Below are 27,529 nucleotides of genomic sequence, written 5' to 3' on the forward strand. Positions count from 1 at the left end.
CCCATTTTGTGTCATGTCTTTTCACTTTCTTTTTTTCTTAAGTAGGCTCCACACTAGGCGCCCCTCTTTTTACTTTCTTTATAGTGTCCTTTGATACATTTTTCTTTTTTTTTAATTTTTTTATAACTTTTTTTAACATTTACTTATTTTTGAGACAGAGAGAGAGCATGAACAGCAGAGGGTCAGAGAAAGAGGGAGACACAGAATCTGAAACAGGCTCCAGGCTCTGAGCTGTCAGCACAGAGTCCGATGCGGGGCTCGAACTCACGAACCATGAGATCATGACCTGAGCCGAAGTTAGACACTCAACCGACTGAGCCACCCAGGCGCCCCGATACATTTTTCTTTTTAGCAGGTTGGATTTTTATCCTTTAGAGCCTTTTTGTTTTGTGTAGGAAAACTTTCTGGCCAGAAATTAAAGACATTCTCCTCTGTTATCTAAAAAAATTTTTTTTATGGTTTTTGCCTTTCATATTTAGGTGTTTAATCCAGTTGGAACTTACTTTTTGAGTATGTGAGATAGAAAGTAGGGGTTTGGGGCACCTGGGTGGCTCAGTCATTTAAGTGTCCAACTCTTGATTTCAGCTTAGGTCATGATCTCATGGTTCATGAGTTCAAGCCCTATGTCGGGCTCTATGCTGTCAGTGTGGAGCCTGCTTGGGATTCTCTCTTTCCTTTTCTCTCTCTGCCCCTCCCCTGCTCACGTGCTCACTCTTTCTCTTTCTCAAGAATAAATACATTTAAAAAAAAAAAGAAAGTAGGGGTCCAGTTTTATTTTTATCTATATAGATTCCCAGTTGCTCCAACATCATATTTTGAAAACACTATCCTTTCACCATCTCATGGGGTGTATGGCTGGCTCAGTTGGTAGACTTTGTGACTCTTGATCTCAGGGTTATGAGTTCAAGTCTCTACACCATTGGGTGTAGAGATTACTATAATAATAATAATAATAATAATAATAATAATAATAATGATATAAAAGTGTTTTAAAAAGCTATCTCCATCATGTATCAAAAATCTGCATATATGCTTAGATTTGTTTGAGCTCTGTATTCTGTTCCATTTGTCTATTTGTCTATCCTTGTGCTAGTGCCACAGTATCTGCACTCTAGATTTATATTAAATTTTGACGTGTAGGACAAGTCATCTTTCTCCTTTTTCGTCAAGAATGTCATAGTTATCTTGATAGTTTGTATTTCTGTATCAGATGTAGAGCCAACTTGTCAAGTTCCATGAGAAGATATGTTGAGGTACAGCTGAGATTGCATTTAATCTGTATATCAATTTAGGGAGAACCAACATTTTTGTAATTTTTCCATCTTAAAATCCATGAGCATGGTGTATTTCTTCACTGTTGTAGATCTTCTTTGATGTCTCTCAATGAATATTTTACAATTTTATCTGTAGGAGAACCAAATGTTTTTTTAGAAAAGTGGGAGTAGGGAGGCGAAAAGGGAAAGGATACTAGAAAGTGACACAGAGGGGCACCTAGGTGGCTTTGTTGGTTAAGCATCCGACTTCAGCTAAGGTCATGATCTCTGGTTTGTGGGTTTGAGCCCCACATCAGGCTCTGCACTGACAGCTCAGAGCCTGTAGCCTGCTTCAGATTCTGTGTCTTCCTCTTTCTCTCTGCCCCTCTCCATGTATGTTCTCTCTCTCTTTCTCAAAAATAAATAGATAAAACATTAAAAAAAAGTGACAAAGACAGACTTCACTGAGGGGGACAGAAATTGAGAGACAGCATACACAATTCATACTGGTATTTTTTTCCACTCTGAGTTTTCATTGATGAAATAAGGTGAATAAGGCCTGAGGATCTAATGTGTAGTGTGGTGACTATCGTTGTTATATAATTGAAATTTGCTAAGAGAATAGAACTTAAATGTTCTCACCAAAAAAAAAAAAAAAAAAAAAGGAAATATGTGTGGTGATGGAGATGTTAACTTGGGGAAATGCTTTCACAATGTACACACATATGAACAAAAATCACACTGCATGCTTTAAATATCTTATAATTTTTCAGTAAAGAATAAAACAAATGTAAATTAAACTTAAGATTAAAAAAAAACCCTGTTTTTATTTTCTTTAAGTCCTCAACAATATCCCTAGACACTCAGCTGATGATCTCATTTCCTACTGTTAGAAGATGTTGGCTATACGGGGCGCCTGGGTGGCGCAGTCGGTTAAGCGTCCGACTTCAGCCAGGTCACGATCTCGCGGTCCGTGAGTTCGAGCCCCGCATCAGGCTCTGGGCTGATGGCTCAGAGCCTGGAGCCTGTTTCCGATTCTGTGTCTCCCTCTCTCTCTGCCCCTCCCCCGTTCATGCTCTGTCTCTCTCTGTCCCAAAAAATAAATAAACGTTGAAAAAAAAAATTTAAAAAAAAAAAAAAAAAAGAAGATGTTGGCTATGCAACTAGAGCACTTTTAATTTTCTATTTGTGGTGTGTCTCCATTGCACAATTTTTCATCTGTCCATTCTTTCCTTTCACCCTAAATCTGAGGAAGGAATATGTATTCCTTGCGAGGAAGAAGTTCCCATGCTAATCTATCCATGAGTACTCTGATTCCAGGGCATTTGGGATAGTTGCAATTACAGATTCCTTCCTGCCTGGAGTATTCCTTTACACTCTCCACAGTCAGCCAATGGGCAGAGGCCCCAGATAAATGATGCCCACGTTTCTACTAGAAAGGTGTAATACAAAAATAATTGATTGTTACATGCTCTTGACTACATCATTTATGAAATGAAGCTCTTGTTGCTTTGACAGATAAGACCACTCTTTTATATGAGCTTTTCTGACCTCCTCCTGGGGATATGCCGGCTCATTGAGGCACTTCTCTATGGAACTTCAGCAGCCAATAAGGACATTGTTTGCTATAACCTGCAAGCAGTTGGACAGGTGAGTGGTCCTACACTGTGATTGTATCTTGTAAGACAAGAATACTCATACCTAAATAAAAAGCAAAGATAGTCCCTCTTGGGAAGTAGGACCCCTCTGTTTATTGTTAGACTTTGAAACAATAGCTCTTATTGTTTTCCGTATTAAAAAAAAAAAAAACACTACTTATCATAGAAAATGCGGAAGGGGCGCCTGGGTGGCGCAGTCGGTTAAGCGTCCGACTTCAGCCAGGTCACGATCTCGCGGTCCGTGAGTTCGAGCCCTGCGTCGGGCTCTGGGCTGATGGCTCAGAGCCTGGAGCCTGTTTCCGATTCTGTGTCTCCCTCTCTCTCTGCCCCTCCCCCGTTCATGCTCTGTCTCTCTCTGTCCCAAAAATAAATAAACGTTGAAAAAAAAATTTTTTTAAGAAAATGCGGAAAATTCAGAGAAGCAAAAAGATAATTAAAATCACCCAGACATAATCACTCTTTAATATTTTAGTATAGATCTTTCCAATCTTTTTCTCTGTAGGTATATGCATTTTAAAACAAAAGAAGACATTAATACTTTCTGTAATTTGCTTTTGTTATCCAACATATCCAACATATTGTGAATGTATTTCCATGTAATGAAACATTCTTTAACAGTATCTTTTGAGATTAATGCGTGTTTTTTTATTAAAGGAATAGAGTAAACATTGGCTTTGGGAAATATTACAGATCATGATGTTTGGGTTATAGATCTTTCACAGATTTTATCAGTGGATTAACCCACGCAGTACCATCTGTATATATAATGTTTCTTCTGTATTTCTCAGACTTGCTATATGAAAAAGTAGAGGTTAAAAAGTCTGTACTCATTGCTAGGTATTCCCTTTAGGATTTGTAACTAGAGGGAAAATTTCTTTCAATTTAGTAGGAAATAACATGTAATTGGTGGTATGAAATCCAGGTACTAATGTATGTTAACTATCGCATATGAATTTCAGTGTCATAGAAACATACTTTATTCAATCCTCCTAATACATCATAAATAGAGTAACATTGTATTGTTTCCTCAGATAAGGAAATGATATAGTTTTGGAAGTAAAAAAAATCTGCATAGAATTCATGACCTGAGCCGAAATCAAGAGTCAGCCATTCAACCAACTGAGCCACCCAGCTGCTTCTGAACAACATATATTTAAAGTGTACAATTAGATCTTTTTTATGTATACCCCTGTCAATTCATTACCGTAATCAAGATAACAAACATTTCTATTTTCCATCACCCCCCAAAATCATTTCCAGTGTATTTTCCTTTACCTCATGGAGCATATGAATAATAATAATAGTTGCTTTTTAAAATACTTGTTGGGTATTTCCAGTATCTGGCTCATTTCTGAGTTGGTGTTTATTGATTGTCTTCTCCATGATAATGGGTGACAAATTTCTTGTATGTCAAGTAATTTAGGATTTCATCTTGGACATTGTGAATGCTATTTAGCATAGGCTCTTGTGGTTCAAATCTTAGTCTAGTTCTGTAAACTTTATGCTGGTTTTGGGCTGTCATGTGCATGCACATTGTAGGGGTTAGGTTGAGACTTATATGGCATCATACACAGAATTAGGACATCTGCTTTTCTGGCTCTGTCACTTTTGGGATTCCCCCCACACTTTCCTGCCTGAAGGGGGACCTTCTCTGGTGGCCTAAAAGATAGGTTTCTATTAGAGTTTTAGGTTCTTCATTGAGAAGCATCATGATTGGGGTGCACACTTGAGGAAAAGCTATAAGAAAGCGAGAGAAAAAAAATTTGGAAAGCTCACTTTTGTGAAGTTTACTTCTCCATGTATGACTCCCATGTTTGATTTTGTTTACTTTTCAGAGTCTTCCAGAAGTTGATTTTTATAATTTTCCCAGAGTTTTTGTTTATAATCAATGGGAGGGATGGGCTGTAGAGGGCTAAAACACACTAGCTATTGTGATAAAATATGCATAACATAAAACTTACCATTTTGATCATTAATTTTTTTTAAAAATTGTGGTAAAAAACACAGCATAAAATTTACCATCCTGAACATTTAAAAATGTACAGTTCAGTGGTACATTCACATTGTTGTGTAATATCACCTCCATCCATCTCCTGAAACTTTCGTCATTCCAAACTGAAACTCTCTTTCTAGTGATTCCACTTCTCTCACCAAGCCCCAACCATTTTACTTTCTCTAGTAATTTGACCATTCTAGTTACTTCATATCAGTGAAATCATACAATATTTGTCCTTTTGTGTCTAGCTTATGTCACTTAGCCTAATGTCTTCAGTGCTCATCCATGTTGTAGCATGTGTCAGAATTCCATTACTTTGTAAGGCTGAATAATATGCTGTTGCATGAATGTACCACATTTTATTTATTTATTCATCCATCAGTGGAACCTTGAGTTGCTTCCATCTTTTGGCTATTCTACGTAATGTTCCTGTGAACATGGGTATACAAATACATGTTTCAGTCTTTGCTCTTCTTTTGAGTATGTGAAGTAGAATTGCTGGATCAAATGGTAATTCTATGTTTAATTTTTTGAAGAACCACTGTATTATGGTGTCATCATTTTATAGTTCCACTGCATAACTGTCCTAATTTCTCCACATCCACATTAACACTTGTTTTCTGGTCTTTCTTTCTTTAATAGCCATCCTAATGAGAGTAAAGTGGCATATCATTTTGGTTTTGGTGTGTATTTAAAGATTAGTGATATTAATGATGTTAAATATCTTGTCATGTGCTTATTGGCCATTTATATATCTTCTTTGGAGAAATGTCTGTTTAAGTTCTGTGTCCATTTTTAAAATGGGTTTTTTTTTGTTAAATTATAGGAGTTCTTTATATATAATGAGTATTAACTCTTTATCAAATGTATGATTTGCAAATATTTTCTCCCATTCTCTCATAGGTTGCCTTTTCACTCTGTAGATTGTATCTTTTCATGCGCAGAAAAGTTTAATTTTGATGTAATCCAATTTATTATTTCTTTGGTTCCTGTGCTTTTGATGTTTTATTCAAGAAATCATTACCAAGTCCAGCGTCAGGAAGCTTTTGCCCTATGTCTTCTTCTGGGAGTTTTATAGTTTTACCTGTTAGGTTTAGGTCTTTGATCTATTTTGAATACATCTTCGTATATGGTAAGATGAGGGTACGTCTTCATTCGTGTGCATGTGGAAATGACTGTCCTTTCCACATTAAATCATCTTGCCACTCTGCTTTAAAATCTTTTGATTTACACGTGACAGTTTATTCCAGGCTCTCTATTCAGATTCATTAATTCTGTATGTCTTTTTTTTTTTTAAGTTTATTTATTTTGAGAGAGACAGAGCATGAGTTGGGGAGGGATAGAGAGAGGGAGAGAAAGAGTCCCAAGCAAGATTCAGTGCTGACACTGTTGGCACAGAGCCCAGTGTGGGGCTTGAACTCACAAAGCCATGAGATCATGAGCTGAGCCAAAACCAAGAGTTGGATGCTTAACTGACTGAGCCACCCAGGCACCCCTATATGTTTGTCTTTAAGCCAGTACCACATTGTTCTGATTACTGTCACTTTATACTAAGCTTTGAAATTAGGAAGTGTCAGTCTACCAACTTTGTTCTTGGGGTTCTTGGGTGACTTAGTTAAGTGTCCGATTCTTTATTTCAGCTCAGGTCATGATCTCATAGTCATGAGGCTGGTCATGGAGGCTGCTCAAAATTCTCTCTCTCCCACTTCCTCTCCCCCACTCACACGCACACATATTCTCTCTCTCTCTCAAAGAAAAAAAAGGGGCGCCTGGGTGGCTCAGTCAGTTGAGTGTCTAACTTCGGCTCAGGTCATGATCTCATGGTCTGTGAGTTCGAGCCCCGCGTCGGGCTCTGTGCTGACAGCTCAGAGCCTGGAGTCTGCTTTAGATTCTGTGTCTCCCTCTCTCTCTCACCCTCCCCCGTTCATGCTCTCTCTCTGTCTCAAAAATAAATAAACATTAAAAAAAATTTTTTTTTCAAAGAAAAAAAATGTTAACGATTGTTTTAGCTAAAACAATCTCAGGGCCCCTGCAGTTTACATACAGATTTTAGGATGTATTCTACTGTTCAGTACAATGTTCTATACATGTTGATTATGTCAGGTTGGTTGATAATGTTGTTGAGTCCACTAAATTCTTAGTGATTTTCTTTCTACTTATTGTATTCATTACTGAGTGATAGTGATATTTCTGATAATAATTGTGGGTTTGTCTATTTCTCATTCCAGTTCTATTAATTTTTGCTTCATGTATTTTGAAGTTCTCTTATAGAAGCATAAAAATTTAAGATTTTTATGCTCTCTTAATTAAATGAACCAGATGTCATGATGAAATGACCTTTATCCTTGGTAATAGTCTTTGCTATGAAATCTACTTTTTTTCTGATATGTATGTAGTCATTTCACTTTTCTTTTCAATTATCATTAGTATGGTGTATCTTCTTCCTTGTAAATTATAATTATTTATGTATTTTTATTTAATATACACTTTTTATAGACAGCATATATTTAGTTCTTACTATTTTATCCAGTTCAACAGTGTCTGCCTTTTATTTGTGTTTTTTAGGCCACTTACATTTAATTTGATTTATACTGTTGTGTTTGAATCTATCATTTTGCTGTTTGTTTTCTGTTCGTTGTTCCCTTTTCTTTCTTTTTCTGCCTTTTTTGGATTAATATACTATATTTTATTATTACCTTTTATCTCCTTTATTGGCCTATTAGCTAAAACTTTTTGTTGTGTTACTTTAGTGGTTATGTTACAGGGTTCATAGTACACATTTTAACTTACCATAGTTTAACTTCAAGTGCTATATCTTCTCACATATTGGGTGAGAATCTTACACTAGAATACTTTCATTTCTCCTCTCCTGGCCTTTATGCTATTGTCTCGTATTTTTTTATATGTATATTATAAAGCCCACAATTATAATTATAATATAAATTATTATATTTGCTCAGTTAATTATCATTAGAGATTTAAGTAGTAAGAAAAAAATCTTTTCTGCTTTTTATTTCCAGTATTCTTCATTCTTTTGTCTAGATTCAGATTTTTGTGTGATACCATTTTTCTTCTGCCTGAAGCAAACTCTTTAACATTTCTTGTGTTGTGAGTCTGCTTTTGTATGTTTGAATGTGTCTGTTTTGCCTTTGTTTCCTTTAAGAAATATGATAATATTATTATCTTTGTTTCTCTGTGCATCTTTTTTTCTCTGGTTGCTTTTAAGATTTTCTATTAAAAATGAACAATTTGATCATTACGGGTCTTGGCATCATTTTCCTCATATTTCTTTTTCCTGGGATTAATTAAGTTTTGAATCTATGAGTTTATGGTCTTTGTCAAATTTGGAAAGCTTTTGTCCATTACCTTCAAGTATGTTTTCTGTTTCCCTTTTGCCCACCACTTCCATTACTTTTCAGGCATCCTATTACCTATGTATTAAGCTGCTTAAAGGTTTCCCACAGTTCATTGATGCTTTTTTTAAAATTTTTTTTTTCAACGTTTATTTATTTTTGGGACAGAGAGAGACAGAGCATGAAGGGGGGAGGGGCAGAGAGAGAGGGAGTCACAGAATCGGAAGCAGGCTCCAGGCTCTGAGCCATCAGCCCAGAGCCTGACGCGGGGCTCGAACTCACGGACCGCGAGATTGTGACCTGGCTGAAGTCAGACGCTTAACCGACTGCGCCACCCAGGCGCCCCCATTGATGCTTTTTTTAATTTCTGGATTCTTTTTTCTGCTTTTTTTTCATTTTGGGTATTTTCTACTGTTACGCCTTAAAATTCATTAGTCATTTCTTCTGCAGTGTTTAATCTGTATATTTTTAAGTTTCATCCATTATAGTTTTTATCTTTGGCATCTCAAATTAGGTCTTTTAAAAAATATCTTTCATGTTTCTACTTATTAAAAATATGGAATACAGGCACCTGGGTGGCTCAGTTGGTTAAGCGTCTGACTCTTGATTTTGGTTCAGGTCATGATCTCACAGTCATGAGATCGAACCCCGTGTGGGGCTCTGCGTTGGCGGTGTGAAGCCGGCTTAGGATTCTCTCTCCTGTTCCTCTCTCTGTGTCCCTCCACCATGCGCGCGCATGTGTGCGCTCTCTCTCTCTCTCTCTCTCTCTCTCTCTCTCTCTCAAAATAAAAAAAAGACTCTAATAAAAGGGGGAGACAGCTGGGTGGCTCAGTCAGTTAAGAGTTAGATGACTCTTTTTTTGTTGTTGTTTTAATGTTTATTTTTGAGAGAGAGCACAGAAGAGAGCACAAGCAGGGGTAGGACAGAGAGAGAGGGAGACACAGAATCTGAAGCAGACTCCAGGCTCTAAGCTGTCAGCACATCATCATGACCTGAACCAAACTCAAAGGCTCAACTGACTGAGCCAGCCAGGCACCCCATGAATCAGATGATTCTTAATTTTGGCTTGGGTCGTGACCTCACAGTTCATGAGTTCAAGCCCCATGTTTATTTATTTTATTTTGAGAGAGAGAGAGAGAGAAGGGGAAGGGCAGAGAGAGAGGGAGAGAGAAAATCCAAAATCTCTGCACTGTCAGTCAGTGTGGAGTCCAAGGTGGGGGTAGAATTCATGAACCATGAGATTATGACCTGAGCTGAAATCAAGAGTTGGACACTTAACTCACTGAGCCACTCAGGTGCCCCTAACTTGGGTCTTTTCTTTAAATTGAGGGCCACAATTCAGATGAAATATTTCAATTGGTCCTTTTATTCAGCTTTAGGAGAGAATGAAATACAAGTATCCCCACTTCTCAAAAATTTGTGTTAAACCATTTTGCTTTTACAAAAGATCTACATGAATACCTGTTTTTGATAACCAAAAGAAAATAAAGGAAATCCAAAGGAGGAATTTTGCTTTTGTGAAAAAAGGCAAAAAGTGAAAATAGCATTCAGTGTTGTTTTGCAGCAAGCCATTATAGAGGCTGTGTGTACTCCAACCAGAGAGAGTGACACCACCAAGTTCTTTCCCTGGGAATACATTCAGCAGGTCAGCATCAAGCTGCCCTAACTTTGAACTGTGTATGTGAGCATTTGTGCTTTAATCTCAGTTTATTTTGTACATCCATTAGCAAGATATGTTCATTAGCAGGGGTATTGGAAGATCTTAAGTGTGCCTGGGAACACTAAAAATTTTTTCCATATAAATTAATGGTAATTATTTCTTCACTTTACACTATTTCAGCTTACAAAAGTTTTCATAGGAACACTGTACTTTGGGTACCAGGTTAAACCTGTAGACCCAAAGTTAGGAGACCTGATTTTTCATTTTGCCGTTGAGAATCCATACGACTTTGAGGAAGTCCTTTGGTTAGTATCCTTTGTTTCGTTTTGTTTCTGTAAAATGACCATCATTTTTGCTAATTGAATCTATTTCATAGAAGTTTTTGAAGTATTAAATAAGTGTACATATTTAAGTAAAATTAAAAGTCTTGTATGAATGTATGCTGGTTTTATGAATTTTTCTGTTTGAGCAAGGGAATTAAGATCATTAAACTAAGTACTGTATCAAGAGTGGTTGCTTCTTCCCAGTCCTGAAAGTAGATTCAATTTATTACTCAGTTTTGAAAGGTTTCAAAAATCTTGTTTTTTGGATAGTTTCTTAGGGAGAGAAATTTTTGAAACTTCTGTCTGACAAGATTGGTTGACTGTGCTGATCTGTTAATACATTAGAGCCTCCTTCTCCCAAAATCGGTTTGGAAATAGCCAAGATACTCTAGATGTTTTGGCTAGATACAGGATACTCAGAGCTGGTTAGGAAGGAGAATTGGCTCAATACAGCTGCAGCACCTTTATGTCATTTCACTGAACTGGAACAGAAGGAATCAGTCATTTTTTTTTTTTTTAATTTTTTTTTCAACGTTTATTTATTTTTGGGACAGAGAGAGACAGAGCATGAACGGGGGAGGGGCAGAGAGAGAGGGAGACACAGAATCGGAAACAGGCTCCAGGCTCTGAGCCATCAGCCCAGAGCCCGACGCGGGGCTCGAACTCACGGACCGCAAGATCGTGACCTGGCTGAAGTCGGACGCTTAACCGACTGCGCCACCCAGGCACCCCACGAATCAGTCATTTATTAAAAGCTCCTAGGCCCTGGGGCGCCTGGGTGGCGCAGTCAATTAAACCTCTGACTGTTGATCTCAGCTCATGTCAAGATCTTACAGTTTGTGAGTTTGAGCCCCACACTGGGCTCTGCGCTGATGGTGCTTGGGATTCTGTCTTTCCTTTTCTGCCCCTTCCCTGCTTGTGCTTGTTCCCTCTCTCTCTCTCTCAAAATAAATAAATAAACAAACTTAAAAAAAAAATCTCATAGGCCCAAGATAGGTTATGAGAAGAGAAAATATGCTCTAACTGTAGAAGCAGTCAAAATAAAGAAAAGAACCAGGTTAAGGGCACCTAGGTGGCTCAGTCAGTTAAGCGTCCAGTTTTTCATTTCAGCTCAGGTCATAATCTCATGGTTTGTGAGTTCGAGCCCCACATCTGGCTCCATGCTGACAGCATGAAGCCTGCTTAGGATTCATTCATATTCTCTCTCCCTCCCTCCCTCTCTCTCTCTCTCTCTCTCTCTCTCTGTCTCTGTCTCTCTCTCTTTCTCTTCCTTCCCCTCCCTGGCTCATTGTCTGTCTGTCTGTCTGTCTCTCTGTCTCTCTCTCTCCCTCTCTTCCTCTCAAAATAAACAAACTTTAAAAATAAAAATAAAAATTGTAGAAATTACCCTGAACTAGAGATTAGGTGATCTTAGCCAATGCCAAACTAGAACTGCATTTTATGTAGTTCAACACCTCTTTTCTAAGAGTTAAGGTGTTAAGCATACAGCAAGACTCTTGTCTCTGAATTCTCCGTTTTAAAACTAATACCAAAGCCTGAAACGTTTTAAGTCTTGCTTAAATACAGTTTTTCACTAGCCCTAGATAAATATGCAGAGCCATGTTAAAATATAGCCTGTATTGATCTTCTGATAATCCATTTCTGTTGATCTCTTTAACTTGACAGCACATCCAGGCATCAGTTTTATAGAATCAAAGGTTCCTAGAGTTAGTTTCTAAGTCCCTGAAGAGATCACTTTCAGTCTGGTACCATAAGCTAAATTTCTTTTTAGACAAATTAAGATGAGAACATTTTTAAATAGATCTTCAGGGCCGACCTTTACCTTTTCCCTTATTGAGTTAGTAGGAATTATTTTCTATTTTCTCTTGCTTTAGAGCTGGGAATGAGATGTCACAATTGATTATTCTATTAGTTTACTGAAAAGATTAAAGAAAATTGTTTCTTTACTCATAATACTCTGACACCAAATGTATTGTTCTGACACCAGCGAATTCCCCAACTTCCTAGACACCAACTAGGTGTCCTATGATTTAATTCTGACACCACCTGAAGTTAGCACAGATCCCATAGGTTAAGTGCTCAGTTCCACAAGACTACCCAACACTTCAGAAACAAACTGTAAGTATTGGGTCCCCACATTACCCACACTTCTGTTTGACTTGGCCATCAGTGGGAGTTCCCATGACCTCCTCCTCAGGTTTGATAATTTGCTATAACAGCTCAGAACTCAGTGAAATGCTTACATTTACCAGTTTATTATAAAGGATATAATTAAGGATACAGATGAATAGCCAGATCAGCCAGGTAAAGAAATACATAAGTCCAAAAGGGTCCTGAGTGCAAGAGCTTCTGTCCCTGTGGAGTTGGGGTGTGCCACCATCCTAGTACATGAATATATTCATCAGCCCAGAAGCTGAGTCCTGTAGTTTTTATGGAGGCTTCATCATGTAGGCATGACCATTTTTTTAAATGTTTGTTTGTTTATTTATTTATTTATTTTTGAGAGAGAGAGAGAGAGAGAGAGAGAGAGAGAGAGAGCGCACAAGTGGGGGAGGGACAGAGAGAGAGGGAGACACAGAATTTGAAGTAGGCTCCAGGCTCTGAGCTGTCAGTGCAGAGCCTTATGCAGGGTTCGATCCTACCAACCATGAGATCATGACCTGACCTGAAGTTGGATGCTTAACCGACTGAACCACCCAGGCAACCCTCACATGATCAATTATTAATTGGACCTTTAGCCCCTCTCCTCACCCTAGGGGATGGAGGTGGGTAGGGCTAAACTTGTAAGCCTCAAGTCATGGTTTGGTCTCCCTGGCAACCAGTCTCTATCCTAAAGCTATCCAGGAGCTCACTAAGAATCACCTTATTAGAACAAAAGATGCTCCTGTGACCCAGGAAATTTCAAGGGATTTAGGAGCTCTGTTTAAGATGCTTCTTCTATCACTGCCATCATTCAGGAAATTCCAAGGGTTTTGGGAGCTCTGTGTCAGGAACTGGGGGGCAGATACCAAACATGTATTTATTATGTCACAAGAACAAACCCAAACTTGACTCTTTTTTTTCTTTCTCTCCATGTTACTAGCGCATCTTGGTACCTAGTTTAATACTTTTTAGGGACCTGGAGACTAAGACAGAAATACATACTTTCCTTAAAAATGGAACATTTTCATTTTTTAGTTTTTCTACATTCAAATTTTTTATAATTTATAAAATGAATACATGTTCTTAATAAAAATTAAAATACATGTTTTTTGTATACATAGGGTATACAAGTGAAAAGTAAAAGTTTACCTGTCTTTTCTACCCCTGATTTTCACAGTTCTTCCACTGCAGGTTAAATATCTCTACTTTTCCAAATTCTCTAGCTGGTTCTTGAGAAAAAAAATTGGGAGTGGGAGAAGGTGGGGCACTCCTTATTTGCACGAACAGATGAAGAGGTCCTAGATTTTCCAAGAGTCATAGTAAGGAAAGGATTAGTCACCTGATCTAAATAAATAAGATATACAACTTCCTGAATCTAGATTTCCAGTTTCATTCTTTGAGCAGGGAGACGCTTTTAGAAAAAATCCTTATGAAAACTGATGCCAAGATTTCTAGAACATAGTAGTTACTTCCACGGAAGCAGAATGAAAGAAAATGGACTTGGGCAGTAGTAGGAAAAAAATTTAGTTTGGGTGGAAACCTTAAGGATAATTATGCAGGAATAAATCATTAGGATCAGTTTGGTGTTTCCCCATCAAATGTGGTAAAATTTTCATCTGTGTGAAAAGGATTTGCTACTTTTTACGAAGGCCAGGTGATAGACGAGATAAGTGGTTCAGTGGCTTTAGACTTAAGGATTTTACAGATGAGTAAAACTAAAGAGAGATGTGTGAGTTGTCATACTGTTGCTAACCTTCTATTTTTGCTAAATTAAGAATACTTTAAAAACAACTACTACTTAATTTTATAAAAGAAATAATTCATACTAAAAAAACTAGGCAAAATATTATCTCCAACTAGAGGACGGACTCTTTAAATTAGTAGATTTAGCCATATGAAGAGATTATATCACCTATGTTTTTCTCAATATTTCCTAGGCCAATGACTATTTTGTCAGGGATCAGCATTAATTTCTAAACTAGCATTTGGAAATTATTGTACTATATAGGATTTCAAAGTCCTTTCCAGGTTTAGGATGTTAAAGCTTTAAGGACACGAGGATTTTTTGTTTTGTTTTGAGCTTTTCCTTCTCTACTGGGGTGGGTGTGGAATGCATGCTAGAGTCAATATTCATCTCTTATAATATTACTTGATTATGTTCCTGCAGTTACTGAGTTCCTGCCTGATTTAGATAATGAAAAGAGTAGGAGACCCAGAGCTGGTCAGGGGTGAGAACTGGCTCAGTAAAGCTCTGGCACATTTGTGTGTCTTCAGTGAACTGGAACAGAAGAAATCAATCATTTACCAAGAGCTAGTCATTTGTTCTGGAACTTACCTGAGAAGCAAAGTGAGTTTGAGAATTAGGCCATCAGAAATGTATTTCATTCTTTGATTAATAAATTGAGATATGGGACTTTCCAAATGCTGTGTGTGTGTGTGTGTGTGTGTGTGTGTGTGTGTGAACTCTGCCAGCCAATAGATAGATATCAGAGTGCCAGAACAACATTGGAATCAGAAGGCTTTGTCTAGCCTACAGCATCTGGCTCTGAAAGATGGAATCTGGTCTGTAGCCCAAGATGCTGAGAATTTTTAATTCTGTTAGATGATTAGATATTTACCAAAAGGATTAATTTGGTTGTGTATGATTGTCCTCCAGATCAATCCTGGGATCAGGAACAAATTCCATGCTTTTTCCAGAAGGGTCTAGGAGTATTGCTGTACAGAGTATCTCTGTACAGTTTATCAGAGATAACTGCTTTGGAGAAATAAGGGAAAAATGACAATGCCAGACACTGCCCCAGTCTGCTTCCCTATTTACTCTTGGCTATCCTAGTGTTTATTTTGACACAGGTTGAAGGGTCAGCAGTCATAATTTCTCAGTGAATGAACCAAGTTTCATTTCCTAGAAGAATATGCTAGTCAGGGACTTTATACCAGTTTGGATTGCAAATGACATGAAGTTTGTGGCTTGGAGTTAAAACATAGAGCTTGGAGTCAGAAATATCTGGGTTTAAATCCCAGTTCTGGTACCTATTAACTGTGTGATTTTTAAGCAAGTTAACTTTTCTTTTCTTTTTTAATTTTTTTTTTCAACGTTTATTTATTATTTGGGGGGGGGGGGACAGAGAGAGACAGAGCATGAACGGGGGAGGGGCAGAGAGAGAGGGAGACACAGAATCGGAAACAGGCTCCAGGCTCCGAGCCATCAGCCCAGAGCCCGACGCGGGGCTCGAACTCACGGACCGCGAGATCGTGACCTGGCTGAAGTCGGACGCTTAACCGACTGCGCCACCCAGGCGCCCCAACTTTTCTTTTCTTTTTAAAAATTTTTTTTAATGTTTGTTTATTTTTGAGAGAGAGAGACAGACAGAGCACGAGCAGGGGAGGGGCAGAGAGAGAGGGAGACACAGAATGCAAAACAGGCTCCAGGCTCTGAGCTGTCAAGCCCGATATGGGCTTGAACTCACAAATCTCAAGATCATGACCTGAGCTTAACCGACAGAGCCACCCAGGCACCCCAGCAAGTTAACTTTTCTAAGTCTTCATTTTCCCATGTAAGATAAGAATAAGGATAGGATTATCAGGGTTGTCATGAAGATTAAATTAAGTAACAAATGCAAAGTTCTTGCCCATAGAATATTACTGTTCTTATTGTCATTATCTTTGGAGGTAAAACAGGATATCTCCTTATCTCCTTAAGAACAGAATCTACCTGCAGTCCTTGTGTTTCCACCCCATACTTACTGATCTATTACTTTCTGAATTTGTCTGGTAGGAAGCGGTCTATGAAACAAATTTTTTTATCTAAGATTAGACTTCATGGTATTTGCTTGTTAATATATTCTCACTGCCTTTCTGACCTTTTGGACTTAGCTTGCCTAACTCCAAGACCTAAATTGTACAGTGGTTGGGCTTTTATATAACATTATTATTGTGATTTTTAGGGTCTTTTATTGGTTTAAATATAAAAGGAGCTCAAATAAACTTTTGCTAATTGATAGCTGACCTCCCTGGATTTAATTCTGTGCTTAGAGGCACTAAGGCCTTCTCCATGGGTAGATTTCTGATGCTAGCCCACTTTGGCTAGCATTTACCTCTTTTAGCCGTGGTGTACTAACCAACATCTGATTAATGCCGTGGCACCATGTCTGATCTGTGACAGGGCAGATTTGTGTCATGACACATCCCCTTTGTTAGGGGTAAGTATTCTTTTTTTTTTTTTTTAATTTTTTAAATGTTTATTTATATTAGAGAGAGAGTGACAGAGCCTGAGCAGGGGGAAGGGTAGAGAGAGCCATAGACAGAACCTGAAGCAGGGCTTGAATTCACGAGCTGTGAGATCATGACCTGAGCCAAAGTCAGACAGATGGTTAGCCTACTGAGCTACCCAGGCACCCCAAGGTAAGTATTCGTAACAACAATAGCAAAAATCCCTTGTACCCCAGCTGCATGGAATAGAAATAGCTTTATCAGTCGTTTTAAGTGTTTTAGGACGTCTTGGCTCTACTTTAGAGTGGAGTTCTCTCATCTTATTTTCTGCTGCTCAGAAAATGGATTCTGTCTACATAGAGGCAAGAATGAGTTTGTTCAAAAAATGTCATCTGAGAGTATTAAAAAAAATTTTTTTTAATGTATATTTATTTTTGAGAGGGAGAGACAGAGTGCAAGCAGGGGAGGGACCAAGAGAGAGGGATACCCAGAATCCAAAGCAGGCTCCAGGCTCTGAGCTGTCAGCACAGAGCCTGACATGGGACTCGAACTCACGAACCACGAGATCATGACCTGAGCCGAAGTCAGATGCTCAACCAACTGAGCCACCCATGTGCCCCATCTGAGAGTATTTTTATACTAGATTGTACTCTGTTTCTGTTTCTAAGGTAAGCTTGAGCTGCCATCTTTTCAAGACAATTTTACAAAGAAGTAGAAAACCACATTTGAGATTTAGGCATCCTCATTTTGTATAAGAATGAACTAATAAGTTATTGAGATCATGTAGTCTCAGGACTCAACAAAAATAAATAAGGGGCGCCTGGGTATCTCAGTCAGTTGAGCGTCCGACTTCGGCTCAGGTCATCATCTTGCAGTTTGTGAGTTTGAGCCCCATGTCGGTCTCTGTGCTGACAGCTCAGAGCCTGGAGCCTGCTTCAGATTCTATGTGTGTGTCTCTCTCTCTGCCCCTCCTCCGCTCATGCTCTGTCTCTCTCTCCTTCGGAAATAAATAAAACTTTAATAAAGAAATAAAGGAAGGAAAGAAGGAAAGAAGGAAGGAAGGAAGGAAGGAAGTCGGTCTGGTTGAAAACCAAGACTTTGGAGTTACCTTTTGGATCTGTTTCGGCTGGTGTACAGGATTTTTCGGGCAAATAATTTCTTACGTTAATTTTTTACTAATTTAATAATAGAAGCAAATTGTTTCTGACACTTAACAGACTATAAATAAGTCACGTTAAAATACTAGTTTTGGGGGCGCCTGGGTGGCTCAGTTGGTTAAGCATCTGACTTTGGCTCAGGTCATGATCTTGTGGTTCGGAGGTTTGAGCCCCGTGTCAAGCTCTGTGCCGACAGCTCAGGGCTTGGCCCCTGTTTCAGATTCTGTGTCTCCCTCTCTCTCTTTGCTCCTCCCCTGCTCGCACTCTGTCTCTCTCTGTCTCAAAAATAAATAAACATTAAAAGAAATTAAAATACTAGTTTTGGTTTTTTCATCACAAATATAGGATGAAATGTCAGTATATATATAAAAGTTCTTTTAGTTATAAAGTATTCTACAAATATAAGATTGAGTAGAAGGTTATTAGTCGTCTTTCCTGTTACAGATATGGTAACATGGTACCATGGTAGTCATTCAATAACTGTTTGCCTGACTGAGATTTTAGGAGAATAAAGATGATGGATTTGATGAGTTGCAAGTTTCTCGAAAGAATACAAAGTAGTTAAAATGATAAATTTATAGTCACTTCTGTTTGATATTGAATAATGTTAACATTAGTCATAATTGTCAAGGTTATTAACAGCAATACTCTCAGGCTTTAGCAAATTTTTAAATCTGAAAGCTCCAAGAAAGGTCTGATTTAGAATGTTTACATATCTAGTGTGAGGGTGGAGGAGTCTGTCAGATATAACGACATCCTGGTTCCCCCTACTGGGCTTAAATGAAATGACCTGTTCCTTCTTTTTTTGTTTTTGAATTTTTATTTAAGTTAATTAACATACAGTGTTATATTAGTTTCAGGTATACAACGTAGTGATTCAATGCTTCCATACATCACTCTGTGCTCATCCATCACAAGTGCACTCCTTACTCCTCATCACTTACTTCATCCTTTCCTTTACTCCCTCCCCTCTGGTAACCAACCATCAGTTTATTCTCTATAGTTTAAAGAGTCTATTTCTGGCCAACTAATCTTTGACAAAGCAGGAAAGAACATCCAATGGAAAAAAGACAGTCTCTTTAACAAATGGTGCTGGGAGAACTGGACAGCAACATGCAGAAGGCTGAAACTAGACCACTTGCTCACACCATTCACAAAAATAAACTCAAAATGGATAAAGGACCTGAATGTGAGACAGGAAACCGTCAAAACCCTAGAGGAGAAAGCAGGAAAAGACCTCTCTGACCTCAGCCGTAGCAATCTCTTACTCGACACATCCCCAAAGGCAAGGGAATTAAAAGCAAAAATGAATTACTGGGACCTTATGATGATAAAAAGCTTCTGCACAGCAAAGGAAACTAAACTAAAAGGCAACAAACAAAACGGGAAAAGATATTTGCAAATGACATATCAGACAAAGGGCTAGTATCTAAAATCTATAAAGAGCTCACCAAACTCCACACCCGAAAAACAAATAACCCAGTGAAGAAATGGGCAGAAAACATGAATAGACACTTCTCTAAAGAAGACATCCGGATGGCCAACAGGCACATGAAAAGATGCTCAATGTCACTCCTTATCAGGGAAATACAAATCAAAACCACAGTCAGATATCACTTCACGCCAGTCAGAGTGGCCGAAATGAACAAATCAGGAGACTATAGATGCTGGAGAGGATGTGGAGAAACGGGAACCCTCTTGCACTGTTGGTGGGAATGCAAATTGGTGCAGCCACTCTGGAAAACAGTGTGGAGGTTCCTCAGAAAATTAAAAATAGACCTAAACCTATGACCCCGCAATAGCACTGCTAGGAATTTACCCAAGGGATACAGGAGTACTGATGCATAGGGGCACTTGTACCCCAATGTTTATAGCAGCACTCTCAACAATAGCCAAATTATGGAAAGAGCCTAAATGTCCATCAACGGATGAATGGATAAAGAAATTGTGGTTTATATACACAATGGAGTACTACAAGGCAATGAGAAAGAACGAAATATGGCCCTTTGTAGCAACGTGGATGGAACTGGAGAGTGTGATGCTAAGTGAAATAAGCCATACAGAGAAAGACAGATACCATATGTTTTCACTCTTATGTGGATCCTGAGAAACTTAACAGGAACCCATGGGGGAGGGGAAGGAAAAAAAAAAAAAGAGGTTAGAGTGGGAGAGAGCCAAAGCATAAGAGACTGTTAAAAACTGAGAACAAACTGAGGGTTGATGGGGGGTGGGAGGGAGGGGAGGGTGGGTGATGGGTATTGAGGAGGGCACCTTTTGGGATGAGCACTGGGTGTTGTATGGAAACCATTTTGACAATAAATTTCATATATTGAAAAAAAAATAGTCTATTTCTTAGTTTCTCTCTCTCTCTCTCTCTCTCTCTCTCCCCCCCTCCCTCTCCCTCTCCCTCTCCCTCTCCCTCGCCCTCGCCCTCCTTCCCCCCCTCTCCCTTTCCCTTTCTCTTTCCTTTCCCTTTCCCTCTCCCCCTCTTTGCCTTTTTGTTTTGATCTCATGGTATTTGTCTTTCTCTGACTGACTTATTTCACTTAGCATAGTAGTCTCTAGATCCATCCATGTCATTACAAATGACAAGGTTTCGTTTTTTTTTTTATGGTTCCATTGTATATAATGGATACCTATTGCTTCTTAAAACTTGTTTCCTTGGCATGGAATTGTCAGTCTCTTTAAGTGGCAACAAGAGGAGAGAGAAGACAAAGGAATCAGATCGCGTTTCAAATTTTACTGCCAATGTTGGAGAGCCATGTAATTAGAGGATACTACTCCCTACTATAGACCACCACTTCTCTCACATGTTCACCTTAGTAATGGTGGGAAAGTTCTGAGGATTTTTCTCTACAGATTAAAAAAAATTTTTTTTACTGTTTATTTATTTTTGAGAGAGAGAGAGCAAGCAGGGGAGGGGCAGAGAGAGAGAGACACACACAGAATCCGAAGCAGACCCCAGGCTCTGAGCCTGTCAGACAGAGCCTGACGTGGGGCTCGAACTCCTGAACCACGAGATCATGACCTGAGGAGCCAAAGTTGGACGTTTAGCTGCCTGAGCCATACAGGTGCCGCTCTACAGATTTTTTCTAAAAAATAAACTTGCATGTATCTATGGCCTTGGAAGAAACTCAGTTATTAGATGAACATTTTTTGAGTGTTTATGATGTGCCAGTCATTATACTATAATCTGGAGCACACATCCTTTAAAGTTTGATCATGAGAATCCAGAAATTCAGTCACATCTTCAGGCTCTGCTTCTGGTTCTTTTGCAGTACACATCTGCAGTACTTCCTCCACTGCAGTCTTAAACACCTCAAAGCTGTACATGAGGGTTGGAATCAGCTTCTTCCAAACTCCTGTTAACTTGATATTTTGACCTCTTCCCATGCATCACAGATGTTTTTAATGTTATCTAGAATGGCGGATCCTTTCCAAAGGGTTTCATTGTACTTTGCCTAGATCTGACAGAGAAGTTACCAACTGTGGCAGCTATAACTTTATGAAATATATTTCTTAAATAATAAAACTTAAAAGTCTAAGTTACTCCTTGATTCATAGGCTGCAGAATGGATATTGTGTTACCAGGCATGAAAACAGTGTTAGTTTCATCGTACATTCCTATCAGAACTCTTGAGTGACCCAGTACATTGTCAATGAGCAGTAATATTTTGAAAGGAGTCTTATTTTTCTGAGCAGGAGGTCTCAGCCTCAGCAGTGGGCCCAAAATATGCAGTAAACCATGTTGTAAACAGATGTGCTGTCATCCAGGCTCTGTTTTTCCATTTCTAGAGCACAAGCAGAGTAGATTTAGCATGATTCTTCAGGGTCGTAGGATTTTTTCTGAATGATAAATAAGCGTTGGCTTCAACTTAAAGTCACCAGCTGCTTTAGCCCTTAACAAGAAAGTTAACCTGTCCTTCGAAGCTTTAAAGCCAGGGATTGACTTCTTCTCTCTGTGAAAGTCCTAGATGGCATCTTCTTCCAATATAAGGCTATTTCATCTATATTGAAAATTTGTAATTTAGTATAGCCATCTTTATTAATTATCCTAGCTGGATCTTATGGATAACATGCTACAGCTTAAAATCAGCACTTACTGTTTCACCTTGCACTTTTATGTTCTGGAGGTGGCTTCTTCTGCTGGCTTTAAAGTTTTCTGCTATAGCTTCTTCACCTCTCTCAGCCTTCATAGAATTGAAGAGAGTTAGGGCCTTGCTGCAGATTAGGTTTTATCATACGGCATTGTTGTGGTTGGTTTAATCTTGCGTCTAGATCACTGAAACTCTTTCTGTATTAGCAATAAGATTGTTTCACTTTCTTATCATTTGTGTGTTCACTGGTATAGCACTTCTAATTTCCTTCAAGATTTTTTCCTTTTCATTCACAACTTGGCTAATTGGTATGAAAAACCTAGCTTTTGGCCTGTCTTGGCTTTCGCCATGCCTTCCTCACTAAGCTTAATCATTTCTAGCTTTTGGTTTAAAGTGAGAGACATACTACTCTTTCTTTCAGTTGAACACTTAGAGGCCATTGTAGGGTTATTGATAGGCCTAATTTCAAAATTGTTGTGTTTCAGAGAATAGGGAGGACTAAGGAAAGGGAGAGAGACCAGGGAATTGCCAGTTGCTACAGCAGTCAGCATACAGAGTTTATCAATTAAGTTCACTATCTTATATGGGTATGTTTTTTGGGGCCCCAAGACAATTGCAGTAGTAACATCAAAAATCATAGATCACCATAACAAATATGGTAATAATGAGCAAGTTTGAAATCTTGAGAGGATTACCAGAATGTAATGGAGACACATGAAGTACACAAATGATACTGGAAAAATGGTGTCAATAGACTTGCTTGACACAGGGTTTCCACAAACCTTAAATTTTTAAAAGATGCAATATTTGTAAAGAGCTGTAAACTAAAGCACAATAAAATGAGGTATACCTATATTTTTAATTATATTTAATATTTATTACTTTATATCTAAATAGCCACATGCATACAGTAACTCTTCTGTTGGACAGTGCAAATCTAGATAATGACTTTATGGTTAGCCACTGAACGATGGGGACCTGGCACTTTACTGTGATCCTGTGCAGGCTGTTTTAATGTGAACTCTTACATCAGTCACCCAAATTCTTGCCACTGATCTGTTTTATAACACTGAGACTACATCCCAAATTTTGTGACTCACTGATGTCTGTTGCCTTCTCTGTTATTTTTAAAAATAGCTTCTCTGTTAGTATTATTTAAATGTTACTGTAGGGCTTTGCAAACTCCTGTAAATAATGACTATTTTTTGAATGCTTAAACTATGTGCTGTGGACTACAAAAAGTACTTTATATGTATTATTTAATGTAATTTTTATAGTAATTCTGTAAAGGTAGAAATTTTCATTTTTGTTTTATATATGAGGAAACTGAGGCTTAGAGAGGTGTGGGTAAAGTGTTAAGAAAAATTCCTTTCTCTGTCTCTGGGGTCAAATTTGACTTTGGATTAACTTTCTACTCTATTCTTATGGAAACCCAGTAAGATGGAACATCAGTTGTGTTACCAGGCAACACTGCTTATAGTAAAAAATGACCTTTGATAGATGAAATATACCTAAACTAGGAAGAGTGTAAATAAAGTGTAAATACTTGTTTGGAAGTTATACTTTTATGCTTCTCTGGATATGGTGAATCTCGGAATTAGGCATGTTCCTGATAGAGATAATGGAAGCTAAATTAATGGACTGTATTTGTTCCTGCTTGGGACATAAGCCAAGGTGGCTGTCACATTTTGATAATGACAATGTAATCATGTCCCCGCATACTTAAGCTGTTACTTTTGAGAAGTCTGTGACTAGTTCTTGAAGTGCAGGAACTTTTAATGGAGAGAAATGCCTGATGCTGCCCTGTTGGTACACTGTCTCCTGGTCTGTACCCTTTCAGTGCAAAACATGGCTTACAGTAATCATGTGAGTTTGATTGGTTGAGCTTGGTGGGCTTTGCAAGAGATCAAGTAATTTGATCCACAAAATAAGTAAATGGGAAATTTCCAGAAGAAATACAAAGGCCAATAAATGAACATATGCTCAATTCCCCTAATAATTAAAGTATAAATTAAAATAATAAGATGGCAAAAATTTAAAAGATAATGCGAGTTGTTGACAATGTGAAAAAAACAGGCATAGTTGTTGGTAATATCAACTGGCAAAAAATTTTGGTAGGCAATTTGGCAGTATCTCTCAAAATGATAAATTTTGGGGGCACCTGGCTGGCTCAGTCAGTTGAGCATCCGACTTTGGCTCAGGTCATGATCTTGAAGTTCATGAGCTCAAGCCCCACCTCCGGCTCACTGCTATCAGCAAAGAGCCAACTTTGAATCCTCTGTTTCCCTGTCTCTGCCCCTCCTGTACTTGCACGCTCTCAAAAATAAATAAGCATTTAAAAAAAAAATAATAAGTTTTCATATCTTGTAGCGGTTTTACTTCCAGGAATCTGTTCTACAGAAATATGTGCACATCTGGGCAAAGAATTGCAAGGATGTTCCTATATAATTTTTTTTAATAGCAGAAAGTTGGAACTCAAATATCTGCCAGTTAAGGAATAATTAAATAAATAATGGTGCATGCAAATAGTGGGAAAGTATCCATTCTTTCAAAGTAATGATCCCCAAGGGTATAAGTATTGAACATTGAGAGCTGTTTATATTATATGCAGGAAAGCTATTTGATACTATGTGTTCCTTGAAGGAAGAACAGACCAAAAACTATGAAGTATTACTGGCCAGAACAAAACAAAAAAGACAAAACCTGAGTTTGATCTAATGAGGTGGTGATATATATCTAACCATCAATATACAGGAAATACAGAGACAGAAAAATATGATAAACTGTACCATACAGATGGAATCAGAAAAATCCAGAATGTGGAAGATTATGGGATTAAAAAAATATGACTTCCGTAAATAAATAATTAAAAAAATCCAAAAAGATGGAAGGGGAAACTGACAGTTAAAAGAGATTTAAGGGGCGCCTGGATGGCTCAGTTGTTTAAGTGTCCAGCTCTTGATTTTGGTTCAGATCACAATCTCCCGGTTCGTGAGTTTGAGTCTTGCATCTGGCTCTGTGCTGACAGTGCGGAGCCTGCTTGTGATTCTCTCCCTCTCTCTCTGACCCTCCCCTCCTTGTGCTCTGCTCTGTCTCTCTCTCAAAATAAATAAATGAATTTTAAAAAGAGAGAGATTTAAAAATACGCATATTGCAAAGGCAGGACTTCTGGAAAGGTGAAGTTGAAACACCCTCTGCCCAGTGAAACAGCTATTTAAGTCCGAAAGTTATTAAAAACAACCATGTAAAGTCCCTGGAAATTGTCCTATGGACATATAACAAATAGACAAATATTCAAGAAAATTTACTAAGTCTTTTTTTTTTTTCAACGTTTATTTATTTTTGGGACAGAGAGAGACAGAGCATGAACGGGGGAGGGGCAGAGAGAGAGAGGGAGACACAGAATCGGAAACAGGCTCCAGGCTCTGAGCTGTCAGCCCGGAGCCCAACACGGGGCTCGAACCCACAGACCGCGAGATCATGACCTGGCTGAAGTCGGACACTCAACCGACTGCACCACCCAGGCGCCCCTACTAAGTCTTTATAAGAACAGTGAGTCATTGGCATTTGACACATGACTTGTTTCCATCCTCCTCTCAGATTTGTGTGATGAAAGCTCTACTCTAGGTGTTTTATTGTGAGTGGGTGTGGCCAAGAAGGTGGAAACTTGCTTCCCACCCAGCTCCTGGTGTGGGGCTACAGTTTCTCTCCAGGAGGGGCATGGGAAGACTGCCAACATCTTTCATCCTTTCCAGCCCAGTGCTCTGTTTCAGACAAGTGCAGCTAAGAGAACAGAGGTTTCTTTTTCCTACTCAGCCACTAATAATAGAGCAAAGGTTCTGCCTCAGATGCAACATTTATACTAACTTAATTCCAGTGAGATTAGTCCTATATAGTTCCACCCACTCTCCTTTTCCTTTTTGTGCTATTTTTTTACACATACTACATCTCTATATATTAGAACCTAACAATGCATTGTTACAACTAATGTTTCTGTAATGTCTTAATGAAAGCTAAGAGAAGAAACGGGGAAACAAACATTTCTAGAGTTATATTAACCTTCTACCATTTTGGTTCCGTTTATTAACCTTCTTACCATTTGCGGTTCTGTTTATTCATATGATTTAAGTTACCACCTATTAAAATTTTCTTACTGCAGTATAGCCTTATTCCCACCCTATCCTTTGTACTATTGCCAAATATAATAAAGTAAAAAAATAGTAAAAAAAAAAAAAAAAAAGATTCTCTCTCCCTTGCCCCTTTACCCCACTCGCACACACACTCTAAAATTAAAATAATTATTTAAAAAAACTAGTTTCTCTTGCCTGTGTTGGGCTCTGTGCTGACAGCATGGGGCATGCTTGGGATTCTCTGTCTCCCTTGCTCTATTCCTCTCTCTCTCTCATAAATAAACATTAAAAAAACTACAAAGTTTCATTAAGACAGTGTAGTACTGGTATAAAGATTGACATGTATGTCAGTGGAATGGAGCTGAGAGTCCAGAAATAAACCTTAACACTTTGGAACAATTGATTTTTGACAAAGTGGCTAAAACAATTCAATGGGGAGCCATAGCCCTTTTATTAAGTTGTGTTTAGTCAACTGGATATCTACATGCAAAAGATTGAATTTACCTTAGAGTATACAGAAGAATTAACTCAAAGTGGATTACAGGCCTAAAATGTAGGAGCTAAAACAATAAAACTCTTAGAGAAAACATAGAAGTAAATTTTTGTGGTCTTGATTAGGCCATGATTTCTTAGATATTATACTAAAAACACAATAAAAGAAGGCTGATAAGTTGGACTTTATAAAAATCAAAGCCTTTGTGCTTCAAATAACATGTTTTAGAAATGAATGAAAAGTCAGCTCACAAACCAAGAGAAGATATTTGCAAATTATATGTGTGATAAGGGACTTGTATATACAATGTATAAAGAATTCTTGTAATTCAATTTAAAAAAACCTAATTTTTAAAATGGGCAAATGATTTGATAGAGATATTTCTCTGAAGAAGATAAGATGGCTGATAAGCACATAAAAAGATGTTCAATGTGATACAACAGAGAAGATGTAACAGTTTTACAGTAATTAACTTCAATATTTGAAGGCTCATCTTACATTCATGCATATAATTAAGTCCAGTGGTTAGAAATTACTTGTGTCTTAGTTCAATAAAAGGAGGATATTCTGACAGTTATTTTTCCTTTTGAGGAAATAGGAAACTATTTGTCCAAAGGGTTTTAGGACCAATTCCCTCTCAGTTGGAAGCATAGGATTATGTATTAGGGTTACTCGTTGTAACACAGAGAAAGAGACTCTGGCTATCTTAAAGAGAGAATTTACTGGAAAGATGCAAATTGGAATACAGAATCTAAGGAACACTATAGAACCTTGCACAGGAGAGGCAGAAACAGGATAGTTTCAGGGATGTAGGTAGCCTAAATTAATTCACAGTTTCTTCAGGTTACCCTAGCTGAAATAAATGGGCGTTGCCTGTGCCCATGCTCCTCAAGATTGGGGAGTCCTAGGAGAAAGATTCCAGTTTGTTTGGTTGTTTATTTAAATGTTTATTTATTTTTGAGAGAGAGACAGAGTGTGAGCGAGGGAGGGGCAGAGAGAGAGGGAGACACAGAATCTGAAGCAGGCTCCAGGCTCCGAGCTGTCAGCACAGAGCCCAA

The 27,529-nt window shown here is 38.2% G+C and overlaps 1 protein-coding gene across 5 annotated transcripts in view; it reads left to right on the top strand.

Moving 5' to 3' along the window:
• Positions 1 to 27,529, top strand: part of TMEM116 (transmembrane protein 116) — a 155,044-nt gene that overhangs the window by 23,989 nt on the left and 103,526 nt on the right. For all 5 annotated transcript variants that reach the window (XM_040443857.1, XM_040443859.1, XM_040443856.1 and 2 more), the window contains one exon: positions 2,772 to 2,903. In XM_040443857.1, coding sequence (XP_040299791.1) covers positions 2,772 to 2,903 — 132 coding nt within the window. The remainder of the gene's footprint in view (positions 1 to 2,771; positions 2,904 to 27,529) is intronic.

This window comes from Herpailurus yagouaroundi, unplaced genomic scaffold (assembly GCF_014898765.1).
Source record: "Herpailurus yagouaroundi ecotype Mexico unplaced genomic scaffold, PumYag 191, whole genome shotgun sequence".
NCBI classification, from domain to species: Eukaryota; Metazoa; Chordata; class Mammalia; order Carnivora; family Felidae; genus Herpailurus; species Herpailurus yagouaroundi.